Source organism: Colobus angolensis, unplaced genomic scaffold, assembly GCF_000951035.1.
Source record: "Colobus angolensis palliatus isolate OR3802 unplaced genomic scaffold, Cang.pa_1.0 Scaffold394, whole genome shotgun sequence".
In the NCBI taxonomy this organism is placed as follows: domain Eukaryota; kingdom Metazoa; phylum Chordata; class Mammalia; order Primates; family Cercopithecidae; genus Colobus; species Colobus angolensis.
Genome location: NW_012117310.1, coordinates 2,646,015 through 2,672,776, shown reverse-complemented (window position 1 = coordinate 2,672,776; position 26,762 = coordinate 2,646,015). Strand labels below are relative to the sequence as shown.

Below are 26,762 nucleotides of genomic sequence, written 5' to 3'. Positions count from 1 at the left end.
GATGTCTAGGTCTATAGCAAGGCCTGGGAAATTTTCCTCAATTATTCTCCCAAATATGTTGTCCAAACTTTTAGATTTGTCTTCTTCCTCAGGAATGCTGATTATTCTTAGGTTTGGTGGATTAACATAATAATCCCAGACTTCTTGGAGGCTTTGTTCATATTTTCTTATTCTTTTTTCTTTGTCTTTGTTGGATTGGGTTAATTCAAAGATCTTATCTTCGAGCTCTGAATTTCTTTCTTCTACTTGTTCAGTTCTACCGCTGAGATTTTCCAGAGCATTTTGCATTTCTATAAGTGTGTCCAATGTTTTGTGAAGTTTTGGGGTTTTTAAATTTATACTATCTATTATATCGAATATTTATCCCTTCACTTCTTGTATTGTTTTTTGGATTTCCTTGCATTGGGCTTTGCCTTTCTCTGGTGCCTCCCTAATTAGCTTAACAACTAACCTGAATTCTTTTTCAGGTAAATCAGGGATTTCTTCTTGGTTTGGATCCATTGCTGGTGAGCTACTGTGATTTTTTTTGGGGGGTCAGGGGGTGGTATTAAAGAGCCTTCTTTTGTCATATTACCAGAGTTGGTTTTCTGGTTCCTTCTCATTTGGGTAGCCTCTGTCAGAGGAAAGGTCTAAGGCTGAAGGCTGTTGTTCAGATTCTTTTGTCCCATGGGGTGCTCCCTTGATGTAGTACTCTCCCCCTTTTCCTATGAATACGGCTTCCTGACAGTGAAGTTGTAGTTTTTGTTATCTCTCTTCTGGATCTAGCCACCCTGCAAATCCACCAGGCTCTGGGCTGGTACTGGGGGTTGTGTGCACAGAGTCCTGTGATGTGAACCATCTATGGGTCTCTCAGCCATGGATACCAGCAAAATATTTGGTGTGTCTCCGGGGTCCTGCAGGAGAAAACTGCTTCCTTCAGAGGGTCTGTGAGCCCTCTTGGGTTTTCTGATTATTCCTGTAGTCGTTCTGGAGCTAAAATTCATGATGAGAGCCTATACATGCTGCTCTGTCTGTCCAAGTCACAGCTGCAACTTAGTCCTGCCTCCTGTCTGCCATGATCCCAGCCTATATTTTCTTTTATGTATTTTAACCTTTTACAAAAAAGATAAATATTTAAGACCCTCAGATTAATTGTTTTCTATTGTTATAATTCCTAGAAAATTGTAACCATCAGAAGTTATATGGTTCCCTGTCAAAGTCATTAAATCCATATGCTAGGGATAAAAGTAAAATGAACGCATAGTTACTGATCATAGGTAGCAGATACTTTCTTGAAAGCATTTAAAGTTTAATGTGAATGACACTGAAAAGCAAACATATAAATCATTGAAAATTTCTTCAAATTGAAACAAAATCTCTGTCTTATATCAAACTTTGCCAAATTGCTGATAGTACCAGAATGATTGTCTGGAGTTAAAAAAAATTCTAATCCTTTTTCCAGAGTTCACTCTTTCAAATGCTTTATAATTACAATGTCTTTTAAGTTTTGTTTTGCTTTTTTTGTTGTTGTTGTTTTTTAAGGCAAAAGGTTATAGAATATTTTAACTTTTATATATAGAAGGAAAATAGTTAAACTTCTCACCATCCTGATCAATCTTTCCTAAATAGTCTCAGGTTTTTCAGGATTCTTAAGTTGGGTATGCAACATAAATTAAGTTATAGTGTGGTATAGCATTAATCTATCTGCCCATTATCTGTCCGCCTGACTGACCATCCATCCAGATCCATCCACCCAGATCCATCCACCCATCCACCCATCCATCCATCCATCCATCCATCCATCCATCCATCCATCCATCCATCCAACTAGTTATTGATCCCTACTATGATAGGCTGCCTCTAACATAGACCCAAGTGATCCTTGACTCCTTATATTTAAGTCTGAATGTAATTATCTACCCTTGCATGTAGGCTGGACATATTAATTCACTTTTATCAAATAAAATACAGAGCTGACGGGATGTCATTTCAGATTTTAGGTTACAAAAAGATGGCAGATTGCATCTTGGGCATTCTCTTGCCAGTTTTCATGTGGTGAGAGGCCTGGCAGAGGGGCCCAAATGAGTTCACTGGGAAGTGGATCACAGAAACCATGAGGTAATAAAAGTTAGTTGTTTCAGGTCACTGAATTTTATAGTAATATGTTATACAACAATAGGTACATGAACTACGCCAGTGGTCAACAAGACAGGCAAGGTCCTGTTTATAGCTGTAGACTCAAGAAACATGAGTTTTCAAAAATTATGTTACAAATCCATGTTTGATTAAAAAATCAGATGTAAAAAACTGTACATAAAATATTATTTTCTGGTAAAAAGTCAATAATATTATTTTAAAAATAAAAGTACACAGCACCACAAAATCTTGAGATTGTTATTGAAATTCACATTGATTACATCTGCCTTTGTTAAAGAGACACAGTCCTTTTCACATCACTATCACTATCAACGATAATCAATTTGTATAGTGCTTTTTAAGTTAATGATAGCTATTATCTCACATTTTAAAATTCAATTTTAGAGTTCAAACTATATATGTTAAAATTGATCAAATTTAAGTTGTATAATCTGAGTAGTTTTGATAAATGTATACATAGCTGTGTAACAAACACAGTAATCAAAATATAGAACATTTTCATCACCTCAAAAATGGTCCTTCCTTCTTGTTTGCAGACAATTCCCTCCCTTCATTTGTGATTCTGAGCAATCATACATCTGCTATTACCACAGTTTTGTATTTTCCAGAATTTTATACAAATGTATTCAAGCAGTATACAGGCTATTGGCTTCTGGCTTCTTTTACTCAGTATAATGGTTTTGAGAGTCATACATGGTATTGAAAGGATTGGCAGTTTGTTCCTTCATATCACTGAGAAATATTTCACTATATGGGATATAATATAATTTGTATATCCATTTATCAGTTAAAGAACACTTGAGCTGTTTCCAGTTTTTAGTTATTATGAAAAAGCTGCTATGAATATGCAAGTATGAGTCTTTATATAGATATATGTTTTTATTGTTCTTGAGTAAATAGCTAGGTGTGGAATTGCTGGCTGGTGTAAGTGTAAGTCTAACTTTGTAAAAACCTACCAGATTGTTCTGCAAAGTGGTTGTGCTATTTTGCATTCCGATCAGCAAATAAATGTGAACCTCAGTCCGTATGCCTGTCAGTGCATAGTGGTATCAGTCTTTTTAATGTAGGCCTTTTTAACAGGTGTACAGTAGAACCTCATTGTGGATTTAATTTACCTGCCCCTAATAATTAATAACGTAAAGCAGCATTTAATGTTCAATGGTATATCTCCTTTGGTGAACGGTCTCTTTCAGTGATTTGCACATTTTAGTAGGATTTGCATGTTTAAAAACTCTGTTATATAGTTGATATAATAATCTTAATGAATTATGAGAGTTCTTTATCAGAAAATTGTTTTACAGATATTCATTCTGTGGTTTGTTTCTTCATTTTCTTAAGGGTATTTTGTAACAAATGTTTTAAATTTTGATGCAGTTTATCATTATTTCCTCTTACACTTTTTGCTTTTGTGCCCTAAAAAATCTTTAAACTGTTAAATTGCATTAAAACATTTTTTTTCATTCATTTAGAGGGTATATAAGCAGATTTGTTACATGGATATATTGTGTAGTGGTGCGGTTTGAGCTTCTAGCATACTCATCACCTTAACAATGAACTTTGTGCCCAATAGGTAATTTTTCAACATTCACCCTCCTCCAGTTCTCCTCTTTTAGAGTCCCCAATGTATATTACCTACAGTGTTTCCCTCTGTATGTCCGTGGATACCCTTGTTTAGCTCCCATTTATATATGAGAATATGAGGTGTTTGATTTTCTATTTCTGCGTTATTTCACTAAACCTAAAATTACAAAGATTTTTGCCTGTTTTCTAGAAATCTTAGTGTTCTAGATGCTGCGATTTGCGTTGTGATCAGTTTTAAGTTAATTTTTATATATACTGTGAGATGAAGGTCAAGGCATTTTTTTGATTTTTTGTTTTCATTTGGTTTTCAATGAGACTATCTAATTTTTCCAGCACCATTTGCTGAGTTGACTATAATTTCCTCCACTGAATTACCTTTGTACCTTTATTAAAAAATCAATTCTTTACATCTGCACAGGTCTGCATTGCAAATTTCTATTCTGATCCATTAATCTATATTACTATTCTTATACCTCAGCCAGACTGCCTTGATTAGTGATGTTTTCAGGCAGGGAAAGTCCTCCAAACTTTTTTTTTAACGATAACATCTACAAAATAATCTTCTAAAATTTTTACTAGGGTTATGTTTAATCTACAGACTAATTTAGGGGAAATTGAAATCTTAACAATATTGAATATTGTAATACATTGAACATGGTCTACTTCTTCCCTCATTTAAGTTGTCTTCACATTCTGTCAGCAATATTTTGTTGTTTTAAGTGTAGAAGTCTGCAATATACTGTTTGATTTACCTTTAAGTATTTAATATTTTGGATGCTGTCATCAATGTTATTTTCAATCTGAATTTTCGATTATTCATGTTGATAGTATATAGACTGATTTCTGCACGTCAACTTCATCTTCTGTAACATGACTGGACTGTTATCAGTTCAAGTAGCATCTTTTGTAGATACCTTAGGATTTTCTACATAGCAATCTGTGTATAAATGACAATGTTGCCTGTGAATAAAGAGTTTTACTTCCTCCTTTTCATTCCTTGGGCTTTCCATTAGTTATTACTGTCTCAGTGAACTAGCTATGGCCTCTGGTACAATCTTGAATGGAAGTGGTGAGGGTAGAAATATTTGCATTGTTCTTAATACCACGAGAAAAGCATTACGTCTTTCACCATTAAGTATGTTATTAGTTGTAGGTTTCACTAAGATCCTATTTATCCCATTGAGGAAGTTCCCTTCCATTTCAAGTTTCCTGAGAGCTTTTTTAAAAAATCTACATCTGTTGAGATGAACAAATGACTTCTACCTTTATCCTATTAGTATGAAAACGTCCATGGGTTGATTTATAAACATTAAATCAACCACACATTCAAACAATAAATGTCACCTGGCTATTGGATTTATAACCCAATTTGGATTTCTGTATCTACATTTATGAGGAATATTGGTTTGTGATAGTTTGTATTTTAATGCCTTTTAAAAATTATACTATCATAGCAACATTGGCTTCATAAAAGTAGTTGAGAAGTACACCATCTTCCATGTTCTGAAAGAGTATATGTTGAATTGGTATTATTTCTCCATCTAATGCTTGCTAAGATTCACCAGTGAAACAATTTTCTTTTTAAGAGGATCTTAAATCTAAACTCATCTTCATGTATATGCATAAACAATTTTTTCTTGAGTGAGCTTTGGTAATTTTTCATAGCACTGTCTTCCAAAAAATTTAAACCATTTAGTCTATCTTGTATTCACTGGCATAAAGTTCTTCATAATATTGGTTAATCCTTAAAATATCTGTGGAATATGTAAGTATACCTTCTCATTCTAACTTGTTTTTGTTCTTTTTATATCAAACAAGTCTGACTAAAGATTTACCAACTTTATTTATCTTTTCAAAACCGACTTTTAAAATTCATTTTGTTTAATATCAATATAACCACACTAGTGCTCTTTTGATTAATGCTAGCATGATCATTTTTTTTCTATCCTGTTACTTTTAACCTATTTGAGACTTACTTTCTAAAAATCTAATATGACAATCTCTGCCTTTAAATTGGTCATTAGACCATTTACATTTAAGATAATTCCTGATAAGTTTGGGGTTGAAGCTATCATTGTGCTGTTAGTTTTCTATACATCACTTCTTGTTCCCCTATATTCTTTTTATTTTTTGCATTAAGTACTTTTATAATTATGTTTTATCCTTTTTGTATAACTCTTTACTGGTATAACTCTTTGCTGGGGTTTCTTCAGTGTTTATTTATGTCTTATAGCATACCTCTTCAATTTATTTCAGTCTGTCTCCAAGTAGTATAATACTACATCATGCCTAGCATAATCGCCTTACAAAAGTATACTTCCATATTGTCATAAAAGCCAACATGCTATTGTTCTAAATTTTACTTCTCAATGTTATAAATCTCAAACAACACAGTCATGTCCTTTGTTTTAAAAAGTTAATAATCCTTTAAATAATTTTTTTAATAATTTCTATTTCTCCTCATTTCCTTGTGTAGGCCTAGAATTTCATTTTATATTATTTACATTATTAAAGACTTCCCTTAACATTTCTTATAATAGCACCCTCCAGGTAATGAATTCTTTTAGCTTCTGTATAGAAGAAAATCTTCATTTCATCTTCAATTTTGAAAGCTATTTTCTTGAGTATAAAATTCCAATTTTTCTTTCAAAACTTTTAAATTATTACTCACTTTCTTTGGTGATGTATTATTTCTACTGCAAAGTCTACTCTATTCTTATCTTTGATTCACTGTACACAATATGTCTTTCTTCTCAGAAGGCTTTTATAGTTTTCTTCTTTACTACTGATTTCAAGTACTTTGATTATGATGTCTCTTCATGTAGTTTTCATCATATTCCTTCTGTTTGGGATTTCTTGAATGTCTTGGATCTGTGATATTATAAATCTTAAAAATTTAATCAAATTTGAAAAATTTTCAGCCATCATCTCTTCAGTTATCTTTTCTAGCACCTCTCTCATCCCAATCCTTTGAGATTCCAAAACTGTATATTAGTAGCTTATAATTATGCCACAGCCTCTTGAAGTTCTGTTCATCCTTTCCTGTCTTTTATTTCTGTGTTTAAATTCTGATACTTTCTATTGTAGTATGTCTTAAAATTAAGTAATTTTTTTATTCTGCATATTTGAATCTGTTATCCCATCCAATGTACATTTCATAACACACACGTTTCATTTTAGAAGTTGGAGTGGGACCTTCTTTTTATCTTTTGTGTATCTACTTATCACACTCAGCCCTTTTGCTACCTTATTGTATTTCTGAAATTTAATTATAATAACTATTTTAATGTTTTCATCTACTGCTTTTATTTCTAACATTGCTGGATCTGTTTCAGTTAATTTCTCCACTGACTGTGGCTCATATTTTCCTCACTCTTTGCATGCCCAGAAATTGTTGATTGCATGCCAGATATAAAGATATTTTTTGTAATACAATAAGTATTCTTGAGTATTCCTCTGGGATAGTTAAGATACTAAAAAACAAATCTTTTTGAGGCTTGCTTTTAAGGCTTTTGAATGTGGGATCAGAGCTACATTTAGTTTAAGGGTAACTTGTACTAATTTTTAAAATTTTTTATTGGTATAAACATTTGTACATATTTATGGGATAAAAGTGACATTTTCTTACATGCTATACTGTGTAATGAACAAATCAGGGTATTTGGAGTGTTCATTCCGTCTACTATTTATCATTTCTATGTGCTGGGAACATTTCAAGTGCTCCGTTCTAGCTATTTTGTAATATACATAGGTTGTTATTAACTACGACCACCCTATTCTGCTACTGAACATTAAAACTTATTCCTTCCAGGGAACTGTATTTTTGCACATTTTAACTAACCTCTCTTCATCCGCCCACCCACACCCGTACACTCTTCCCAGCCTCTGGTAACTATCATTTTACTCTCTATCTCCACAAGATCAAGATTTTTAGCTCCCATATAGGACTGAGAACATGTCATAGTTGTCTTTCTATGTCTGGCTTATTTCAGTTAACATAATGACCTCCAGTTCCCATCCATGTTGTTACAAATGACATGATTTCTCCCTTTTTTATGGCAAAATAGTATTTCACTGTGTGTATATACCATTTTAAAAAATCCATTCATCCTTTGATGGACACTTAGGTAGGTTGATTCCATATCACTGCTATTGTGAATAGTGCTGCAATAAACACTGTGATGCTGCCATCTCTTCGATATACTGATTTCTTTTCTTTAAATAAATACTTAGTAGCAGGACTCCTGGATCATTTGGTAGTTCTATTTTTAGTTTTTTGAGAAAACTCCTTACTATTTTCCCTAATGACTGTATTAACTTATATCCCCAGCAGTGGTGTGTAAGAGTTCCTTTTTCTCCACATCCTTGTCAGCACCTGTTACCTTTTGTCTCTTTAATAACAGCCATTCTAATTGGGGTAAGTGGATATCTTATTATAGTTTTATTTTGCATTTCCCTGATGATTAGTGATGTTGAGCCTCTTCGCATATATCAGCCATTTCTAGGTCTTATTTTGAGAAATGTCTATTGATATCCTTTGGCCACTTTTTAATGAAATTATCTGTTGGCCGTTTGTATTCTTTCAAGAAATGTCCATTCAGGTCCTTCTTCCGTTTTTAGTTGTTTATTTTTTTTTTTTTTTTTACTGTTGCATTGTTTGAGTTCCTTTAATAGTCTAGATATTAGAATCTTATTGAATAAATAGTTTATAAATATTTTCTCCCATTCAACAGGCTGTCTCTTCACTCTGTTGTTTCCTTCGCTGTGCAGAAGTCTTTTAGATTAATATAGTCCCGTTTATCTATTTTTTTTTTTATTGCCTGTGCTTCTGAGGTCTTAGCCATAAAGTATTTGCCTATACCAATGTCCTGAAGTGTTTCCTCTAAGCTTCCTTCTAGTTGTTTTGCCGATGTGGGGCTTACATTTCAGTCTTTAATCCATATTGAGTTGATTTTTATATATAGTGAGGGATAAGGGTCCAGTTTCATTCTCCTACAAATAGATAAGCAATTTTCCTAGCACGGTTTATTGAAGAGGGTGCCCCTTCCCCAATGTATGTTCTTGGTGTCTTTGTCAAAAATCAGTTGGCCATAAAGGTGTGAATTTGTTTCTGGGTCCTCCATTCTGTTAAATTGGTCTATGTTTCTGTTTTTATACCAATATCTTGCTGTTCTGGTTACTACAGCCTTGTGATACATTTTGAAGTCAGGTAATGTGATGCCTCCAACTTTGTTCTTTTTGCACAGAATCACTTTGGTATTTGAGCCCTATTTAGTATCTTACCAATAGATCCTATTAGGATTTTATTTTTTTTCTATTTCTGTGAAAAATGACATCGATATTTAGGCAGGGATTATACTCAATCAGCAGACTGCTCTGGGGAATGTGGTCATTTTAACAATGTTAATTATTCTGATCCATGAGCATGGGCGCTTTGTTTTGTTTGTGTCCTCTTCAATTTCTTTCATCAGTGTTTGTAGTTTTCCTTGTGGAGGTCTTTCATCTCCTTGGTTACATTTATTCCTAGGTATTTATTGTAAATGTGGTTGCCTTCTTGTGTTCTTTCTCAGCTAGTTCATTATTTTTGTATAGAAACACCACTTATTTTTTGTATGCTGATTTTGTAACCTGTGACTGACTGTACTGAATTTGTTTTATCAGATCTAAGAGTTTTTTGGTGGAGTCTTCAAATTTTTCTAGATATAAGATCACATTATCTGAAAAGAGGGACTATTTGACATCCTCTTTTCTGATTCAGACACCTTTTAGCTGTCAGTTTGTTATATGTGGCCTTTATTATGTTGAGGTATTGATATGATTTGGCTGTGTCCCCACCCAAATCTCATCTTCAATCGTTACTCCCACAATTCCCACATGTCATGGGAGGAACCTGGTAGGAAGTTATTGAATTACGGGGACAGGTCTTTCCTGTGCTGTTCTTGTGATAGTGAATGGGTTTCACGAGATATGATGGTTTCCCTACACAAGCTCTCTCTCTTTGCCTGCTGTCATCCATGTAAGATGTGACTTGCTCCTCCTTGCCTTCCACCATGATTGTGAGGCCTCCCCAGCCGCATGGAACTATAAGTTGACTAGATCTCTTTCTTTTGTAAAATGCCCAGTCTCGGGTATGTCTTTATCAGCAGCATGAAAATGGACTAACACAGGTTTGTTCCTTCTATGTATGATTTGTTGAGGGTTTTTGTCACGAAGGGATACTGAATTTTATCAAATGCTTTTTCTGCATCGATCATCGAGATGATCATATAGTTTTTGTCCTTCATTCTGTTGATGTGATGTAGCACATTTTATTGATTTGCATATATTGAGCCATTCTTGTATCCCTAGGATAAATCCCACTTAATCATGGTGTATTATCTTTTTGATGTACTGTTGGACTTGGTTTGCTAGTATTTTGCTGAGGATTTTTGCCTCTGTGTTCACTGGGAATACTGGCCTGCAGTTTTCTTTTTGGTTGTGTCCTTATTTCCTTTTGGTATCAGGGTAATGCTTGTCTCATAGAAAGAATCAGGGAGAAGTCCCTCTGCTTACATTTTTTGGAATAGTTTGAGGAGAATTGGTGTTAGTTCTTGTTTGAAAGTTTGCTAGAATTTGGCATTTAAGCCATCCGGTCCTGGACTTTGCTTTTTTGGGAGAATTTTTATTACTGATACAATCTTGTTACTTATTATTGATCTGTTCTAGTTTTCTATTTCTTCCTGATTCAATCTTGGTAGGCTACATATATGTATCCAGAAATTTATCCACTTTGTCTAAGTTTTCTAGTTTGTTTAATTTGTTTCATTTTTAACAATTCTTCCTTTAGCTTATCTATCTTCTCATAAATTTTAGTTATATACAGCAAGAAGCAGCTAGTGACACTTTCAACAATGGCTTAAAATCTTATGAGTTAAATGTCCCAGTGAATATTCTACTTTCCATATTACTAGAGGTAAGTTTTGTTAAATCTTCTGTCATTACAAAATGAAGATCATCTTTCTTCTTCAAATTTTCTTTCTTTCTTTCTTTTTTTTTTTGAAATGGAGCTTCATTCTTGTTGCTCAGGCTGGAGTGCAATGGCGTGATCTTGGCTCACTGCAACCTCTGACTCCCAGGTTCCAGTGATTCTCCTGCCTCAGCCTCCCAAGTAGCTGGGAGTATAGGCATGTGCAACCTCGCCTGGCTAATTTTGTGTATTTTTAGTAGAGATGGGGTTTTACCATGTTGGCCAGGCTGGTCTCGAACTCCCGACCTCAGATGATCTACCTGCCTCAGCTTCCCAAAATGCTGGGATTCCAGGTGTGAGCCACAGCGCCCAGCCCAATTTTCAATAACATTTATAGTTTTCTTCTTTAAGCCCTCACCAGCCTCCTCCTCACAGGCCATCAGTTTTCTCCCAACAATCACTGTAAGATCTCTTTGGCTTTTACTAATACTCTCCTCATAGTCCTTCCAGCCTCACTAACAGTCCAGTCCCAAAGCTACTCCCACATTTTCAGTTTTTGTTAAACTGCAGCCCATGTTCAGGTACCAAAATATGTGTAAGTTGTAGATGCTGATACAAATTACCCCAAAACTTATAAACACTTATTATCTTCCATAGTTTCTGTGAGTCAAGAATTCAAGGGAGGCTTGTCTGTTCAATTGTGGCTTGGTGATTCTCACAATATTCAACCAGTTGTTAGCTGAAGCTGCAGACATCTGAATGCTTCACTAAGGCTGGAAGATCTTCAAAGGTGCCTCCCCACATGGCTGGTTAAGTTAGTGCTGGCTGCTGGCAGGCTCAACGTCTTCCCTGTGTGGGCATCTTCAAAAGGGTAGTTGAAAGCATTCTTGATATGGCAGCTACATTTCCCTAAAATTGGTGATCCGAAAGAGCAGGGTGAAAGCCACAGTGCCTTTTATAACTTAGCCTCAAAAGTCACAGATCATTACTTCCATATTCAAATTATCATACAGACTAGACAGGACTCAATACAGTAGAAAACCCAAAAGAGACTCAATAACCAGGAGGAGAGGATCAGAAGAGGATCAGTAAATGAATGCTACGGAGAAAATATGGTAATTGAGATAGAGTGAATAGGAGTTTGGACAACATAAATATGAGAAAAGTTCATTCATTGAAGAACTGATATTTGAACTGAGACTTGATAAGGTGGAAGCAGCCAATTGTATGTCATGTGATACAGAGTTTTTTTGGGGGGAGGGAGCAAAGCAGGGAAAAGGGGCAGAAGACAGGGAATGGCACAAATAAAGGATAATACTTGGAGTATATTAAATTTGATTTGCCTTTTAGAATGTCATATGAAGAAGTCAAGTAGGAAGCTGAATATACTATTCTTAAGCTCTGGGCAGAGAGAATGGAGTTACAAGTAAAAACAGAAAACTGAGACTAAAGCATAGAACAGTTAAAATAGGCCATGCCTGAAAAAAAACATGGTAATCTGGAAGAGAAAATTTAAGAAACTCTTATAGCATACTAGCAAAAATTCAAACAGATGGAGATCCTGAGAGAAAATAAGATTCTAGAGAATATGCCCAGAAAATCTAAGCCCCACTCAATACTGGTTTGAGAAGAGAGGCCAAAGACAATGCAAAAGAAATAAAGCAAATAACCAAAGCATAATAGAAAATTTCCCAAACCCAAGTCTTCAGACTGAATCCCAAACAGAATTTCACAAAACCAAATAAACACAGATCTAGTTACAGCCTGATAAGAATTACAAAAACCCAATTATAAGAGAAAAAAATTCAAAAGAGGGGGTAAAAAAGAAAATACTATAAAGGATTACAAATCATATGAACATGAAACTTTTCATTACCGATTGTAAATATTAATAGACAATGAAGGTAATTGGAAATTAAAGCAATGAGATTCCACCATACATCTATTTGAATAGTCAAAATCCAAAACACTGACAACAAATGCTGGCAAGGATGTGGAGCAATAGGAACTCTCACTCATTACTGATGGGAATACAAGATGGTACAGCCAGTTTGAAGATAGGTTGGTGGTTTCTTACAAAACTAAACACACACTTACCACATGATATAGCAATTATGCTCCATGCTTGGTATTTACCCAGTAGAATAGAAAACTTATGTCCACACAAAAACCTGCACATGGGGCTGGGTGCAGTGGCTCACACCTGTGATCCTAGCACTTTGGGAGGCTGAGGCAGGTGGATTACCTGAGATCAGGAGTTCAAGAGCAGCCTGGCCAATAGGGCAAAACCCCGTCTCTACTAAAAATACAAAAATTAGCTGGGCGTGGTGGCAGATGCCTGTAATCCAGTTACTTGGGAGGCTGAGGCAGGAAAATTGCTTGAACCCAGGAGGCAGAGATTGCAGTGAGTCAAGATTGCACCAGTGCACTCTAGCCTGGGTAGCAGAGCAAAACTGTCTCAAAAAACAACAACAACAAAAAACAAAACAAACAAACAAACAAAAAACCCCTGCACGTGGAAGTTTATACAGGTTGAGCATCCCACATCAAAATATCTGAAATCCAAAATGTTCAGAACACTCCAAACTTTTTGAGCACTGACATGACACTCAAAGGAAGTACTCACTGGAGCATTTCAGATTTTCAATTTTCACATTAGGGATGCTCAGCTATTAAGTACATATTGCAGATACTTTAATATGCCAAAAAAGAAAAATCTGAAATTGGAAACATTTCTGGTTCCAAGCATTTAACATAAGGGATACTCAATCTGTACTAGAGTTAAGCAGAACAAGGTCAATTTCTTTTTCCATGATAGCCTTTCATATATTTGAAAACTATAATTATGTCCTTCGTGAGGATAGTGGTGAACAAAGCAGACTGAGGAAGCGAGAATGTGAAATCAGACAGACCAGTTAAGAAGACATTTGAAGACTTCTGAAATCTTTACAAGGAGAAAATAATAACACAAGATTATGCAGTCAACAGAGGGAAAAAAAGGGATGGTTATGGTTTCACGTAACTACAAATTCTTTTCCAACTGAGAAATGTTCTTATGAGTTGAATGTATATCTTACCTATTTCATTTTAAAATTTATTTTAAAGTCTAATGGACAGCTTCAAAACCAAGTTCTATATTGACATGGGAAAGTGCTCTTAAGAACACACAGTGATCTTCAAAATAACAATCACATTTACTGAATGGGCCCACCCACACAACTCAGAGAGCACCACGCAGTTTTGTAATTATTTTACACACTTTTCTCAGGACTGTGGATATTCTAGAAACATCAACATAGCACCCACAGAAGTAGTTTAGGTAATATTCCTTAAGGCATCCCTTTAGCATTAGAAGATGATTTACAGTTGAAAAAGCCTAATGTCTAAAACTTAAATTAATGCTTCACCAAAATAAGACACACTGCAATAATATCCTAATGTTACTGTCTATATAGCAATGTTAACTTGCTAATGTTTTCAGAGTATTTAGCAGTTTCATTTTGATAATGAGAACACCCAACCATTTTCATCATTACACATACTAAATAATGTTTCCTTAATGTTTCTTCCACAAGATGTATGGAAAAGTGTATGATATAAGCAATACTTAAGTAACGTATAAGCAAAAAAATACCTGATTTCAAACCTTGACTTCAACTAGCTCTAAACTGCTTTCTTACTTGTTTTCCAGTATACAATATTCACAATCCCAAGGTTGAATATAAATTTCAAGGTCCAAAAAAAAAAAAAAAAGCACCCTAAGTGCATTAAGTTGAAACGTTATAATTCATCAAACATTGGTCATGGCTGATTCCTTAAAATAATATATACATTTAAAAAATATACTTACCTTCATTCAACCTGATTGTCTAAAACACATACAACATTGACCATATGTATAATCATTTCAAATATTGTATAACTGTGTTCCTTAAAAAGATTTGGGACCTAATTCATATTTATTGAGGTTATAACTAGAAATTATATCTTCCTGGAAAACATAGTATTTTAGAAAGATATGAAGACAAGCACTTGCACTTGTCTTCATATCTTTCTAAAATACTACGATTTGTAATTTTAAATTCCATTTTCATGAACTAATTATAATAAAGGTGAAAATATTTAAAACTAAAAGCAAAGTTTTACTATTCAGGTAAAATTGTCATTGTAATTACATTTATTTGCAGGTTAAAGTACAGAAAATTAAAATTCAACTGAAGTAACAACATGGTGTATATTAGAAGACATATTTACCTGACATTGCCCTTGGTGTTTCTGAGAACTGTTGCTGCAAAATTCTGTGTCACACCCACCAAGCTGATTCCATCCACTTCTACAATCTGGTCATTGACTTGTATTCTTTAGAAAGAGGAAAAAAATTACTCACAATTAATTTATGTAATAATCATTTCCAACAAATCAGCTGACAAAATATGTGATTTTTAAGATACTCTTTTTGATCCAAAATCTATATTTTACATACAGTCAGTCCTGCTTTCTGTTATCAGTGGGTTCCACATCTGTGGATTCAACAAATTGTGGATATAAAATATTTTGAAAAAATAAAAAAAGTAGTACAATAAAAAGTGCAAATTTAAACACTTAACTATACAGCATTTGCATTGTATTACATATAAGTAATCCAGAGACAATTTAAACTATTTGAAAGGATGTGCGGCCAGGCGCGGTGGCTCAAGCCTGTAATCCCAGCACTTTGGGAGGCTGAGACGGGTGGATCACGAGGTCAGGAGATCGAGACCATCCTGGCTAACACGGTGAAACCCCGTCTCTACTAAAAAAATACAAAAAATTAGCCGGGCGAGGTGGCGGGCGTCTGTGGTCCCAGCTACTCGGGAGGCTGAGGCAGGAGAATGGCATGAACCCGGGAGGCGGAGCTTGCAGTGAGCTGAGATCTGGCCACTGTACTCCAGCCTGGGCGACAGAGTGAGACTCCGTCTCAAAAAAAAAAAAAAAAAAAAAAAAGAAAGGATGTGCAGAGGTTATGTGTAAATACTATCTCTATACTATACTATAAGAGACTTGAGCATCCACAGATTTTGGTATCCATTGAGGTCTTACAAAGAATCACCTGTGAATTCTCAAGGATGACTACAGAAGCTCCAGATCTTAGTCAAACACTTAATGTTTTAAAAAGACTATTTCCATTAAAAACTGGGCAAAAGACATGAAGAGACATTTCTCAAAAGAAGACATACAAATGGCCAACAAACATAAAAAAATGCTCCACTTCACTCATCATCAGAGAAATGCAAATCAAAACCACAGTGAGTTACCATCTCACACCATTCAGAATGGCTATTACTAAAAAAGTAAAAAAAAAAACAACAATAGATGCTGGGGAGAATGTGGAGAAAAGGGAATGCTTATCCACTATTGGTAGGAATATAAATTAGTTCAGCCACTGTGGAAAGCAGTTTAAAGATTTCTCAAAGAACTTGAAACAGAACTACCATGTGATCCAGCAATCCTATTACTGGGTATATATTCAAAACAAAACAAACCTTTCTACCAAAGTGATACATGCATGTTCACTGCAGCACTGTTCACAACAGCAAAGACACGGAATCAACCTAGATGTCCACAAATGGTGGATGAGATAAAGAAACTGTGGTAGATATACACTATGGAATACTATGTAGCCATAAAAAAAGAATGAAATCACACCCTTCACAGCAACATGGATGAATTTGGAGGCCATTATCCTACGCAAACTAACACAGAAACAGAAAACCAAATACTGCACATTCTCACTTATAAGTGCAAGCTAAACATTGGGAACTCATGGACATAAAGAAGGCAACAATAGAAACTGGGGACTACTAGAGGGGAAAGGAAGAGAGGGAAGCAAGGGCTGAAAAACTAAATATTGGGTACTATGCCTGGTACCTGGGTGACAGGATCATTCACACCCCAAACCGCAGCCTCACACAATATACCCAGGTAATAAACCTGCACATGTACCCCCTGAATCAAAATATAAATCAAAAAATAAAAATAGAGACTGTTTTAAAGGATAGAAACAAGTTATACTAAATGGAGACATTTGGTTTACCAAACATCCATATTCCTATCACAAAAAGTGATAACTGCACATGACATATTTACATATTTGTATCATTTTTGTCCTCAATAGCTGTACATAAATCATAAGAGACCCAGCTGAAATATGCTTTGGGCCTAATACCTAGTCTCACAACACATCTATCTTCCCTAAGGAAAACCTTAACCAGGAATTACAGGGAATCCTTCCCATTCAAGGTGTACACGTCAAATATGTAATGCTCATTCATGTGCGTGTGTATACTTACATATACATATAAGTGTTTGTGTGTGTGTTCATACTTATGTTTATGAGCAGTGTATGTACTGATACTGTTTACTGTATAATACTTTTATATTTCCATATATATTTTGTATATATCACTTTTATTCTTCATAATGAAATACTTCAAACATGAGAATTGTAGTGAAATAGATAATAAACTTTCATGTACCCAATACCCACCTTTATAAAATCTTAGCATTGTGCTATATTTGAGTCATATTTTTTCTTTTTTGTTTTTGTTTTTGTTTTGAGACAGTGTCTCTCTCTGTCACCTAGACTGGAGTGCAGTGGCGTGATCTTGGCTCACTACAACCTCTGACTCCCAGGTCCAAGAGTCTCCTGCCTCAGCCTCCTGAGTAGCTGGGATTACAGGCGTGCACCACCAAGCCTGGCTAATGTTTTTTCTATTTTTAGTAGAGAGGGGGTTTCATCATGTTGGTCAGGCTGATCTTGAACTCCTGACCTCGTGATCTTCCCGCCTTGGCCTCCCAAAATGCTGGGATTACAGGTGTGAGCCACCACGGCCGGCCCGAATCATATTTTTTCTAAAGAAACACATTACAGAAAAGATGAATTCCATTTATTATTTGTCTCTAGTTTTATTCCTTCATTGCTTATACAGAGGTAATCACCATACTAATTAGATGACAGGTTGACGGGTACAGCAAACTACCATGGCATACGTATACCTATGTAACAAACCTGTACATTCTGCACATGTACCCCAGAACTTAAAGTATAATAATAATAATAAAAGAATAAAGTGACTTTTCTATGTATTTTTTGAAACAGAATCTATATATATGTATGAATAGGCATACTTTATATACCTATTTTCAAAAATTATGAAGTGTACCTCTCTTTCTGCAACTTAGTTTGCTTCATTCAGTATTACATTTGAGATTTAACCATGACTATAACTGTAATTCTACTGAATTTATTTTTACAACCATGTAGTATCATCTTTTATCAATATACCAAAATGTATTTATTCATTATTTTGCAGCTGCACAATTGTGTTGTTTTCCATTTTAATTATAATACAATACTGCTGTAACAGTCAATTTCATACATGCATCCTTATGCACATGAATGAGTTTCTCCAGGATATATACCCAGAAATAAAATTTCTGAGTCAAAGAAAAGAACATAAGCATTTTCAATTTTGTTAGACATTAACAAATCTCCATGCCCTCAAGAATACTTGGTATGCTCAGATCCTTTAAGTACTGCCAATCATATAGGTGTAAAAAGATAGCACAATGTAATTTTAATTGCATTTTCCTGATTACTAGTGTGGGTAAACATTTTTTCATATGTTTATAAGTCACCTGTCTACTTCCACAAATTGTCAAATCATTTCTTTTACCCATTTGTTACACTGTTGTTGTTCGGTTGAGTGACTTTTCTTATTAATTTACATGAGATATCTTTATATATCTTGTATATTAATATTTCCCAAAACATATTGCAAATACTTTCACCCTATCTGTAGCTAGTCTTTTTGTATTTCTTTGAAACATGGTGGTTTAGAGGAAAATAATTTTTTAAAGTATATCCACATTTGTAAATAGGTATTGTTTTCTGTTTTGTTTAAGAAGTACTTTTCTGTCCAAAGGTTATAAAAAGACTCTATATGTTCTTCCCTTTTTTGGGAGGTGGGGGATGTAGCCTCACTATGTTGCCTAGGTTGGTCTCAAACTGCTTGTCTCAAGTGATCCTCCTGCCTTGGCCTCCCAAAGTGGATCACAGCTGTGAGCCACTGCTTTGGGCCTATGTTTTCTTCAAAATGCATTAACATTCTGGTTTTCTATATTTAGGTAGTTATTCACCTGGAAATTTTCTAAAATTATAGTATGTGTAGGCAATCTAATTTTATTTTTTTCAAATATATAAACAACTGGCCAAACAACATTTACTAGAGTCCATTTTCCCCCAGAGTTAAGTAGTGCTATATATGTCAAGCTTTCAAATGTGCATCATCATGTTTGTAGGTTCCCTATAGGTTCTATTTATCTTTTTGTTTATCCTTGCATCAATGTTACAGTGTCTTAGCTAATACAGCTTTATAACTAGTTTTTGCATTTCATAGGGCAATTCTCCTAAAATGGTTCATTTTCTTCAAATTTGTCTGAGTCATTCTCGATACTTTGCTCTTCCTAATTAGTTTTGGGCTTATTTACCAAGTAATACGAAAATATTTGTTATGGTTTTAATGAAATCAGACTGATTTTAAAGATTACCTTGGGGAGAATTGACAAAAGAAAATTTGAGTGTTACCATAAACACCCCTGGGTAAGAGCGGCATAAATCACATTTTGATCCCAAATGTTAAGAAAAGTTTTTCAAAGCTTGGAAATAAGGTCAAAAGTAGGGCAACATATTCTTTCAATGTCATATGAAGGCACTGTTTAACAGATCCACACAAGGATAATTCAGGGAAATGGACTTATTTGATTCACTGTTTACTACTGACTAAAGGTTCTAGTTATAGCAGCAGCCACTCCAGATGGCCTGCTGCTGCCATCAGGCCGACTGCAGCAGGGAGGTGCTGCCGAGGCTACGTGCTCCATGGAGCTCCAGGCAGCAGGGGACAAGCATAAGCCCTTCTCCTTCTGAGGTGGGGTGGGAGCTCCCCGGGTGCAGCTGCAGCTGCTCAAATTGCAGCTGCAGACCTGGGACTCTGGCTCCATGGAAGAGGCAGGAGCCTCACCTTCCTGGGAAGGGCTGCAGGTGCCCAAGCTGTGGCTGCAGAATGGAGCTTCCCTGCACTTTTGGGGGACCAGGAGCAGGCAGGAGACCCACTACCCTAGGGTCACCGCAGCAGCCCATATTGTGGCTGCAGACCCAGGTATCCCTGCACTCTGTGGGGGAGGCGGTAGAGCTGAGAAGGGCCCCCTGCCCCTGCAGGCTCAGACGTACCTGCTCCTGCTGCTTGGCTTCTCCCTGCTGTGGGCACCTGCTCCCATCTTGGAGCAAATTGGGGCCAAGCCCATGTGCCATGAACAGCAGGGGGAGGCAGACAGATACCTGGGCAGAAGGGGGCAGATCTCTGAGGGAAGGGCTGAAGCCTGGGGACAGGACTGCCAGTCCTGCTGATTTGGAGGACAAACTCATGGTGGTTTTTCCTGGGTCCTCCCATGGCTGCCCATGGACCAATCAGCATGCGCTTTCCCTCTATTAGGCCTATAAAAGCCCCAGGCTCAGCCAGAGCACAGCAGATAATGGGATGACCAGCTGCAGAAAAGAGCTACCCTTTCTGCTGACAGCAGGAGATATCCCAATAACCAGTAGAAGAGAGAAGCTACCCATTCTAGGGCCTCTTTTCTGCTGAGAGCTTCAGAAACCTGCAGAGACATTGAGACTACCAGCTTGATAGCAGAGTGGAGCAATCCACACCAGGGCCACCTCTCTGCTGAGAGCTAAGAAGACAATGGGATGACCTGCCTGCTAGGAGGAGCTTCCCTCTCCAGGGTCTCCTTTCTGCTAAGAGCTGAACACTCATCAGGACACCCTGGCTGTGGAAAGGAGTTACCATCTGCAGGTCTCCTGTGTGCTGTTCTATTGCTCAATAAAGCTCCCCTTCATCTTGCTCATCCTCCACTTGGCTCTGTACCTCATTCTTCCTGGTTGCAGGACAAGAACTCGGGACCTACCGAATGGCAGAGCTAAAAGAGCTATAACACAGGGCTGAAACATGCCCCTTACTTGCCATATTGAGGTCAAAGAGAAGGAGAGAAGAGCTGTGCCTTCTCAGGCAGCCCAGACCTGAGAGCTCCCTGAGCCAGGGTTGTGACTTCCTCTTTGGGATCCAGTGGTGCCTGGTATCTCCAAGCTTCCAGGTGCCACTGCATTTCCCAGTGCCAGCTGGGGAAGCTGCCTGCAGTGCACCTCGTCTGGCCACAGCCTCATAGATAGCCAGTGCCTGTGCCAGCACCTCTAACTGCCCATTCCATTGCAGCAGCCAGCATGTGTGATTGCACAGTGGCTGAACCCCATGCTCCCTCACACACCCCTTGCCACTCCATGCCTGACTTGCCCTTGGCAGGTATGGGATCCAGGCCAGTAGCGTAAGCCAAGCACAGCCTGCCAGGCCAAGTGGGCAGAACAAGCCCAGCGGGCCTAAGCAAGACTTGGGCAAAGACATCACCAGACAGAAAAGCAATACCACAAAGATCTTGTGACACTAGGCATAGTGAAGTTCTTTATTAATTTGTAGATTTTTATCCTGGAAAATTCTAATATTTTCAACTATTAAAAAGGATAATCCCAAAAATAATGGTTTATTGTCATGTAAAACATTAACTAGATTGTATGTATCTTAGCTATATTATTCTAACATAAAATTCATTAACTTGTCTTTAAGAAACTAGTTCCTAAAATGCACTTTGAACCATATTTATAATCTCACTAGTCCTCTACTTAATTAGGAAGTGGAGTAAAATATTTGATATTATTTTCTTTTTATGTTTACAAAAGTCACCATTTAAATTCTTTGAATATTAACATGTTATACTTTTGGAGGATCCACTGAGACACTAAAGTGGGTTCATAAAGACAACCAAACTGTGATAGCACAGAAATGTACTTCAGGAGCTGTTTAGGAGGGACTTCTTTTCTTTCTCCTCAAAGTGATTCTCAAAAAGCAATAGAGTACTGGTGCAGTGGCTCATGCCTACAATCGAGCACTTTGGAAGACCAGAATTGTTTGAGTTCAGGAGTTCAAGACCAGTACAGGAAATAGTGAGACCTTGTCTCTACAAAAAATACAAAAATTAGCCAGGTGTGCTGGCATGTGCTGTGCTTTTTGTCTAGCTACTTGGGAGGCTGAGGTGGAGGGACTGCTTGAAACTGGGAGGCCAAGACTGAAGTAAGCCATGATTCTGCCACTATACATCCATATGGGGGAAAGAGCAAGACTGTTTCAAAAAAAAAAAAAAAAAAGGCAATAGAACTTTACCTTTGCTGTGATGCTAGTCCACTACAAGTTGGCTTTTTTCTTTAAATTTTGAATTTTTCATTTTCTTTTCTAGTTCTTCACCATTTTGGTTCGGGATATAGTTTCCACTAGAAGATGATAATGATGATAATGATAATCCCCATGCATAGCATTAATAATTGGGAATGTAATTTTATAATCTGAACTTTAGAGACCTCTGCTAAGATTAAAGGGATTTCTTGTCCTTCATATGAGACATGAAAAGGAATGAGAGTTGCCATTTTTTTAATTCTTTGTTTCAGTATTTGTACATCCAAATAATTTCATAAAACATTTTATAACTACTAGAAGGGAAAATAATCCTTTGAAATCTTAAACAGTGAACTTTGGTGTTTCCTTGATTACCTAACCTGTTGCCGAGACTGTATAATTAAAGCTACAAATTTCATTGCGCTGCTATAACTCAGAAGTCATTCTCTCTCATTATGTATGAAGTATTTTCCTAAGAAGAGTATTAATAAATAAGATTTAGAAGTCTGAATTTTCAGGAGCTAAGATATAATTGGTTTACATAGTATAAGAAGTTCATGAATCTATAGTAATATCTAAATAAAACTTCAAATGTACTAGTAATTTAGGGGAAAAAATTCTTCTTATAGGATCTGCTAGCAGATTACAAAGATTTTAATTTATGAATCTAAATTCATGCAATAAAAGTGAATCTTTGTAGACTATGTGTTAAGCCACAAAACAAGTCTCAACAAATTTTTAAAAAATGAAATCACATCAACTATCTTCTCAGACCACAATGGAATATAACTAAAAACCAGTAACAAGAGAAACTTTAAAAAAATGTACAAATACAAGAGAATTTAAAAATATGCTCCTGAATGAACACTGGATGAATGATGAAATTAAGAAGCAAATATAAAAATTTCTTGAAACAAATGAAAATGGAAACACAACTTACCAAAACCTATGGTAGATAGCAAATGCAGTGCTAGGAGGAAAGTTGATATCCATAAACTACTACATAAAAAAAAGATACAAAGAAAAAAAAAACCACAACTAAAAATAAGTAGGAGGAAACATATAATAAAAACTAGAATCAAACAAAATGGACACTAAAAAAGACAACAAAGAAAAGGATAAGATCAAAATAAACACAATCAGAAATAGAAAACACATTACAACTAATACCACAGAAATACAAAAGTTCATCAAAGACCATTATAAGCAACTAAATCCTAATGAACTGGAAAGTTGGAGGAAATGGATAAATTTCTGGATACACATATATAGCTTACTGAGAGTGAATCAGGAAGAAATAAAAAACTGGAACAGATCAATAGTAAGTAATGAGATTGATTCAGTAATAAAGAATCCCAACAAAGAAACGTCCAGGACTGGATGGCTTCCATGCCAAATTCTACCAAACTTTCAAGCAAGAACTAAGACCAATTCTCCTCATTCAATGCATGTAAGAAAACATCACATATTGGGAGGCTGAGGCAGGAGAAACATTTGAACCTAGGAGGTGGATGCTGCAGTGAGCTGAGATAGCACCACTACACTCCAGCCTGGAGGACGGAGTGAGACTCTCTCTCTGTCTCAAAGAAAAAAAGAAAACAAAAAGGGGGTGTGGCTGTAGAGAATGATATTTCCTAGTCACCTAAATTGCTTGTGCATGATAGGCAATTATCAAGTTCCTATCTACCAGAGAAGCTTAAATAGAAGTTAATTAACAATGGTAATATGGGTAACTGAGTCTATATTAGCAGGGATAGTTTTAAGAAAAAGTGTAACTATGTAGGTGAGGTAACAGGATAAATGTTTATTTTTCAAGAAAAAGGACAGAAGTTTAATTCTCAGATAAAGTGAAAGGGTTGCTCCAGAATTAAGAAGAAACAAAATGAGGACAAAAACTTGAGTGTACATAGTGAGTTGAGGAAGGTTTAAATAAGAGTTTTTATTTGCCTTGATTTATAACATGGGACAAAACGGAAGCTGTAAATGGGTTAAAAATTTGACACAATTCACTCAGCTTTGAAAGCCTTATTCATAATATAAATTAGAAAAAAGAATGCATGGATCCTTTACTGTAAAATATTAACTTAATGCAAATATAAAATAGATTACATATTAAAATAACAATTTATCTGGAATTATTTAGTATTCTCTTATTAAGGGATTTTAAGAGATTATGCTACTCATCAGGATGAATTTCAGGTCAGGCTCAATGGCTCACTTCTGTAATCCCAAGGCGGGTGGATCACGAGGTCAAGAGATCGAGACCATCCTGGCCAACATGGTGAAACCCCGTCTCTGCTAAAAATACAAAAATTAGTCCCGCGTGGTGGCATGCACCTGTAGTCCCAGCTACTCGGGAGGCTGAGGCAGGAGAATTGCTGGAACCTGGGAGGCAGAGGTTGCAGTGAGCCGAGATTGCGCTACTGCATTCCAGCCTGGTGACAGAGTGAGACTCAGTCTCAAAAAAACAAAACAAAACAAAAAAAACAAAAACAAGCAAACAAAATGAATAAAAGAATGATTCTCAGTACTATGTGTTGACTTTATCATTTCATTTATTAATGTAAAAAATAAAAACAAACACAAATAAGCAAAGCTTCCTACAGTAACATTACCCTTCTCCTACCTATTTTGGAAATTAATAAACTTTCCTTTTGTAGAGTATTTGTATGTTCAGAACAAAATTAAGTGGGAAATTTGGAGAGTTTCTCTATAGATTCTGTCTGTGCACATGCACAGTCTCCCCCCATCAACCCATCAACATCTTACATGATAGTGGTTCACATATTACAGGAAAAAAAAAAATCTATAGAGATACATCATTATTGTTCAAAGCCCACAGTTGGCATAAGCATTCATTCTTGGTATGGCACATTCTATGGGGTTTGACAAATGTATGATGAATGGCATGTATCCACCATTATAGTATCACACAGAATGGTTTTATTGCTCTAAAAAATTCTCTGTGCTCCACTTATTCATCCCTCCCTCCCACCTAATCCCTGGCAAACAATGATCTTTTTACTGTCTCCATAGTTTTGCATTTGCAAGAAAGTCAAATAATAGGAATTATAAAGCATGTAGGCTTTTCACATTCGCTTCCTTCATTTACTGATATGTGTTCTTCCACGTCTTCCCATGGCTTGATAGCTCATTTCTTTTTAGCACTGAATAATATTCCAATGTCTGGATGTACCACACTTTTTACATTCACCCAGTGTCGGACATTCTAGTGGCTTCCAAACTGAAGTAGTTATAGGTAAAACTGTTATAAACATCTGTGTGTAAGTTTTTGTGTGGACAAAAGTTTTCAGTTTGGGTCATATCTTGCATTCCCACCAGGTATGAATGAGACACCTTATTGCTCTACATCCTTGTCAGCGTTTGTTGTCAGTGTTTTGAATTTTAGCTATTGTAACAGGTATATAGTGGTATCTCGTTATTGTTTTAACTAGCAATTCTCTCATAACATATGATATTAAACAACTTCTCATATGCTTACTTGTTTTCTGCATATCTTCTTTGGTGAAATGTATGATCAGGTCTTTTGAGCATTTTAAAATCAAGTTATAGTTTTCTTATTATTTAGGGTTTAAGAGCTTTTTGTATATTTTAAATAACAGTCCTTTATTAGTTTTATCTTTTTTAAACATTTTGTCCTAGCCTATAGCTTGTCTTCTCATTCTGTTGACACTACTTATCACAAAACACACAAGATTTTGATTTAAAAGAAGTCCAGTTTTTCAATTATTTCTTTCATAGATTATGCGTTTGATGCTGTTTCTAAAAAGTCATTGCCAGCCAGACACGGTGGCTCATGCCTGTAATCCTTTGGGAGGCCCAGGTGGGCAGACAACAAGGTCAGGAGTTCGAGACCAGCATGGCCGATATGGTGAAACTCCGTTTCTACTAAAAATACCAAAAAAATGAGCCGGGTATGGTGGTGCACACCTATAATACCAGCTACTCAGGAGGCTGAGGCAGGAGAGCTGCTTGAACTTGGGAGGCGGAGGTTGCAGTGAGCCAAGATTGTGCCACTGCACTCCAGCCTGGGCGACAGAGCAAGACTCTGTCTCAAAAATAAAAAATAAAAAGTCATTGCCATACCTAAGCTTACCTAGAGATTCTGTGCCGTCATTTAGGAGTTTTTCCTTTTGCATTTTACATTTAGGTCTGTAATTCATTTTGAGGTAATTCTTGGGAAGGGTGTAAGGTACCTGTTCAGATTTTTTTTTTTTTGGCAGGGGGATGTCCAGTTATTCCACTACAATTTGTTGAAAAGACTGTCTTTTCTCTAATGTATTGCTTGTGCTCTTTTACAAAGTTCAGTTGAGTATATTTATGTGGGTCTATTTCTGCGCTTTCTGTTCTGTTCCACTGCTCTCTTTGTCTGTTCTTTTGCCAGTACCACACAGTCTTGATTACTGAAGTTTTATAGTAAGTCTTGAAGTCAACTAATGTCATTCCTCCAACTTTGTTATTTTCCTTAAATATTAAGTTGGCCATTTTGCATCTTTTGTCTTTCCATATAAACTTTTTAGAATCAATTTGTTGATATACACAAATTAACCTGCTGAAATTTTGATTGAAATTTCACTGAATCTTTAGATTAAGTGGGGAAGAACTGACATCTTCTTATCCATGAATGTACAGTATCTTACCATTTATGAATTATTTGATACCTTTGATCACAGTTTTGTAGTTTTCCTCATATAGACTTTAGATTTTATTAGGTTTATACCTAAGTATTTTCATTTTTAGGGGTGCTAACAGAAGTGAATTTT

At 36.0% G+C, this 26,762-nt stretch overlaps 1 protein-coding gene and 1 long non-coding RNA gene across 3 annotated transcripts in view; one reads left to right on the top strand and one right to left on the bottom strand.

The window, feature by feature from the left end:
- Window positions 1-26,762, bottom strand: part of PPP1R9A (protein phosphatase 1, regulatory subunit 9A) — a 398,730-nt gene that overhangs the window by 103,172 nt on the left and 268,796 nt on the right. For both annotated transcript variants that reach the window (XM_011955092.1, XM_011955093.1), the window contains exon 5: window positions 14,918-15,022. In XM_011955092.1, the coding sequence (XP_011810482.1) occupies window positions 14,918-15,022 (105 nt within the window). The remainder of the gene's footprint in view (window positions 1-14,917; window positions 15,023-26,762) is intronic.
- LOC105521056 lies at window positions 468-21,935 on the top strand. Its single transcript, XR_001003211.1, has 3 exons — window positions 468-506; window positions 1,973-2,097; window positions 20,194-21,935. It is a non-coding gene; the product is annotated as an uncharacterized LOC105521056 (long non-coding RNA).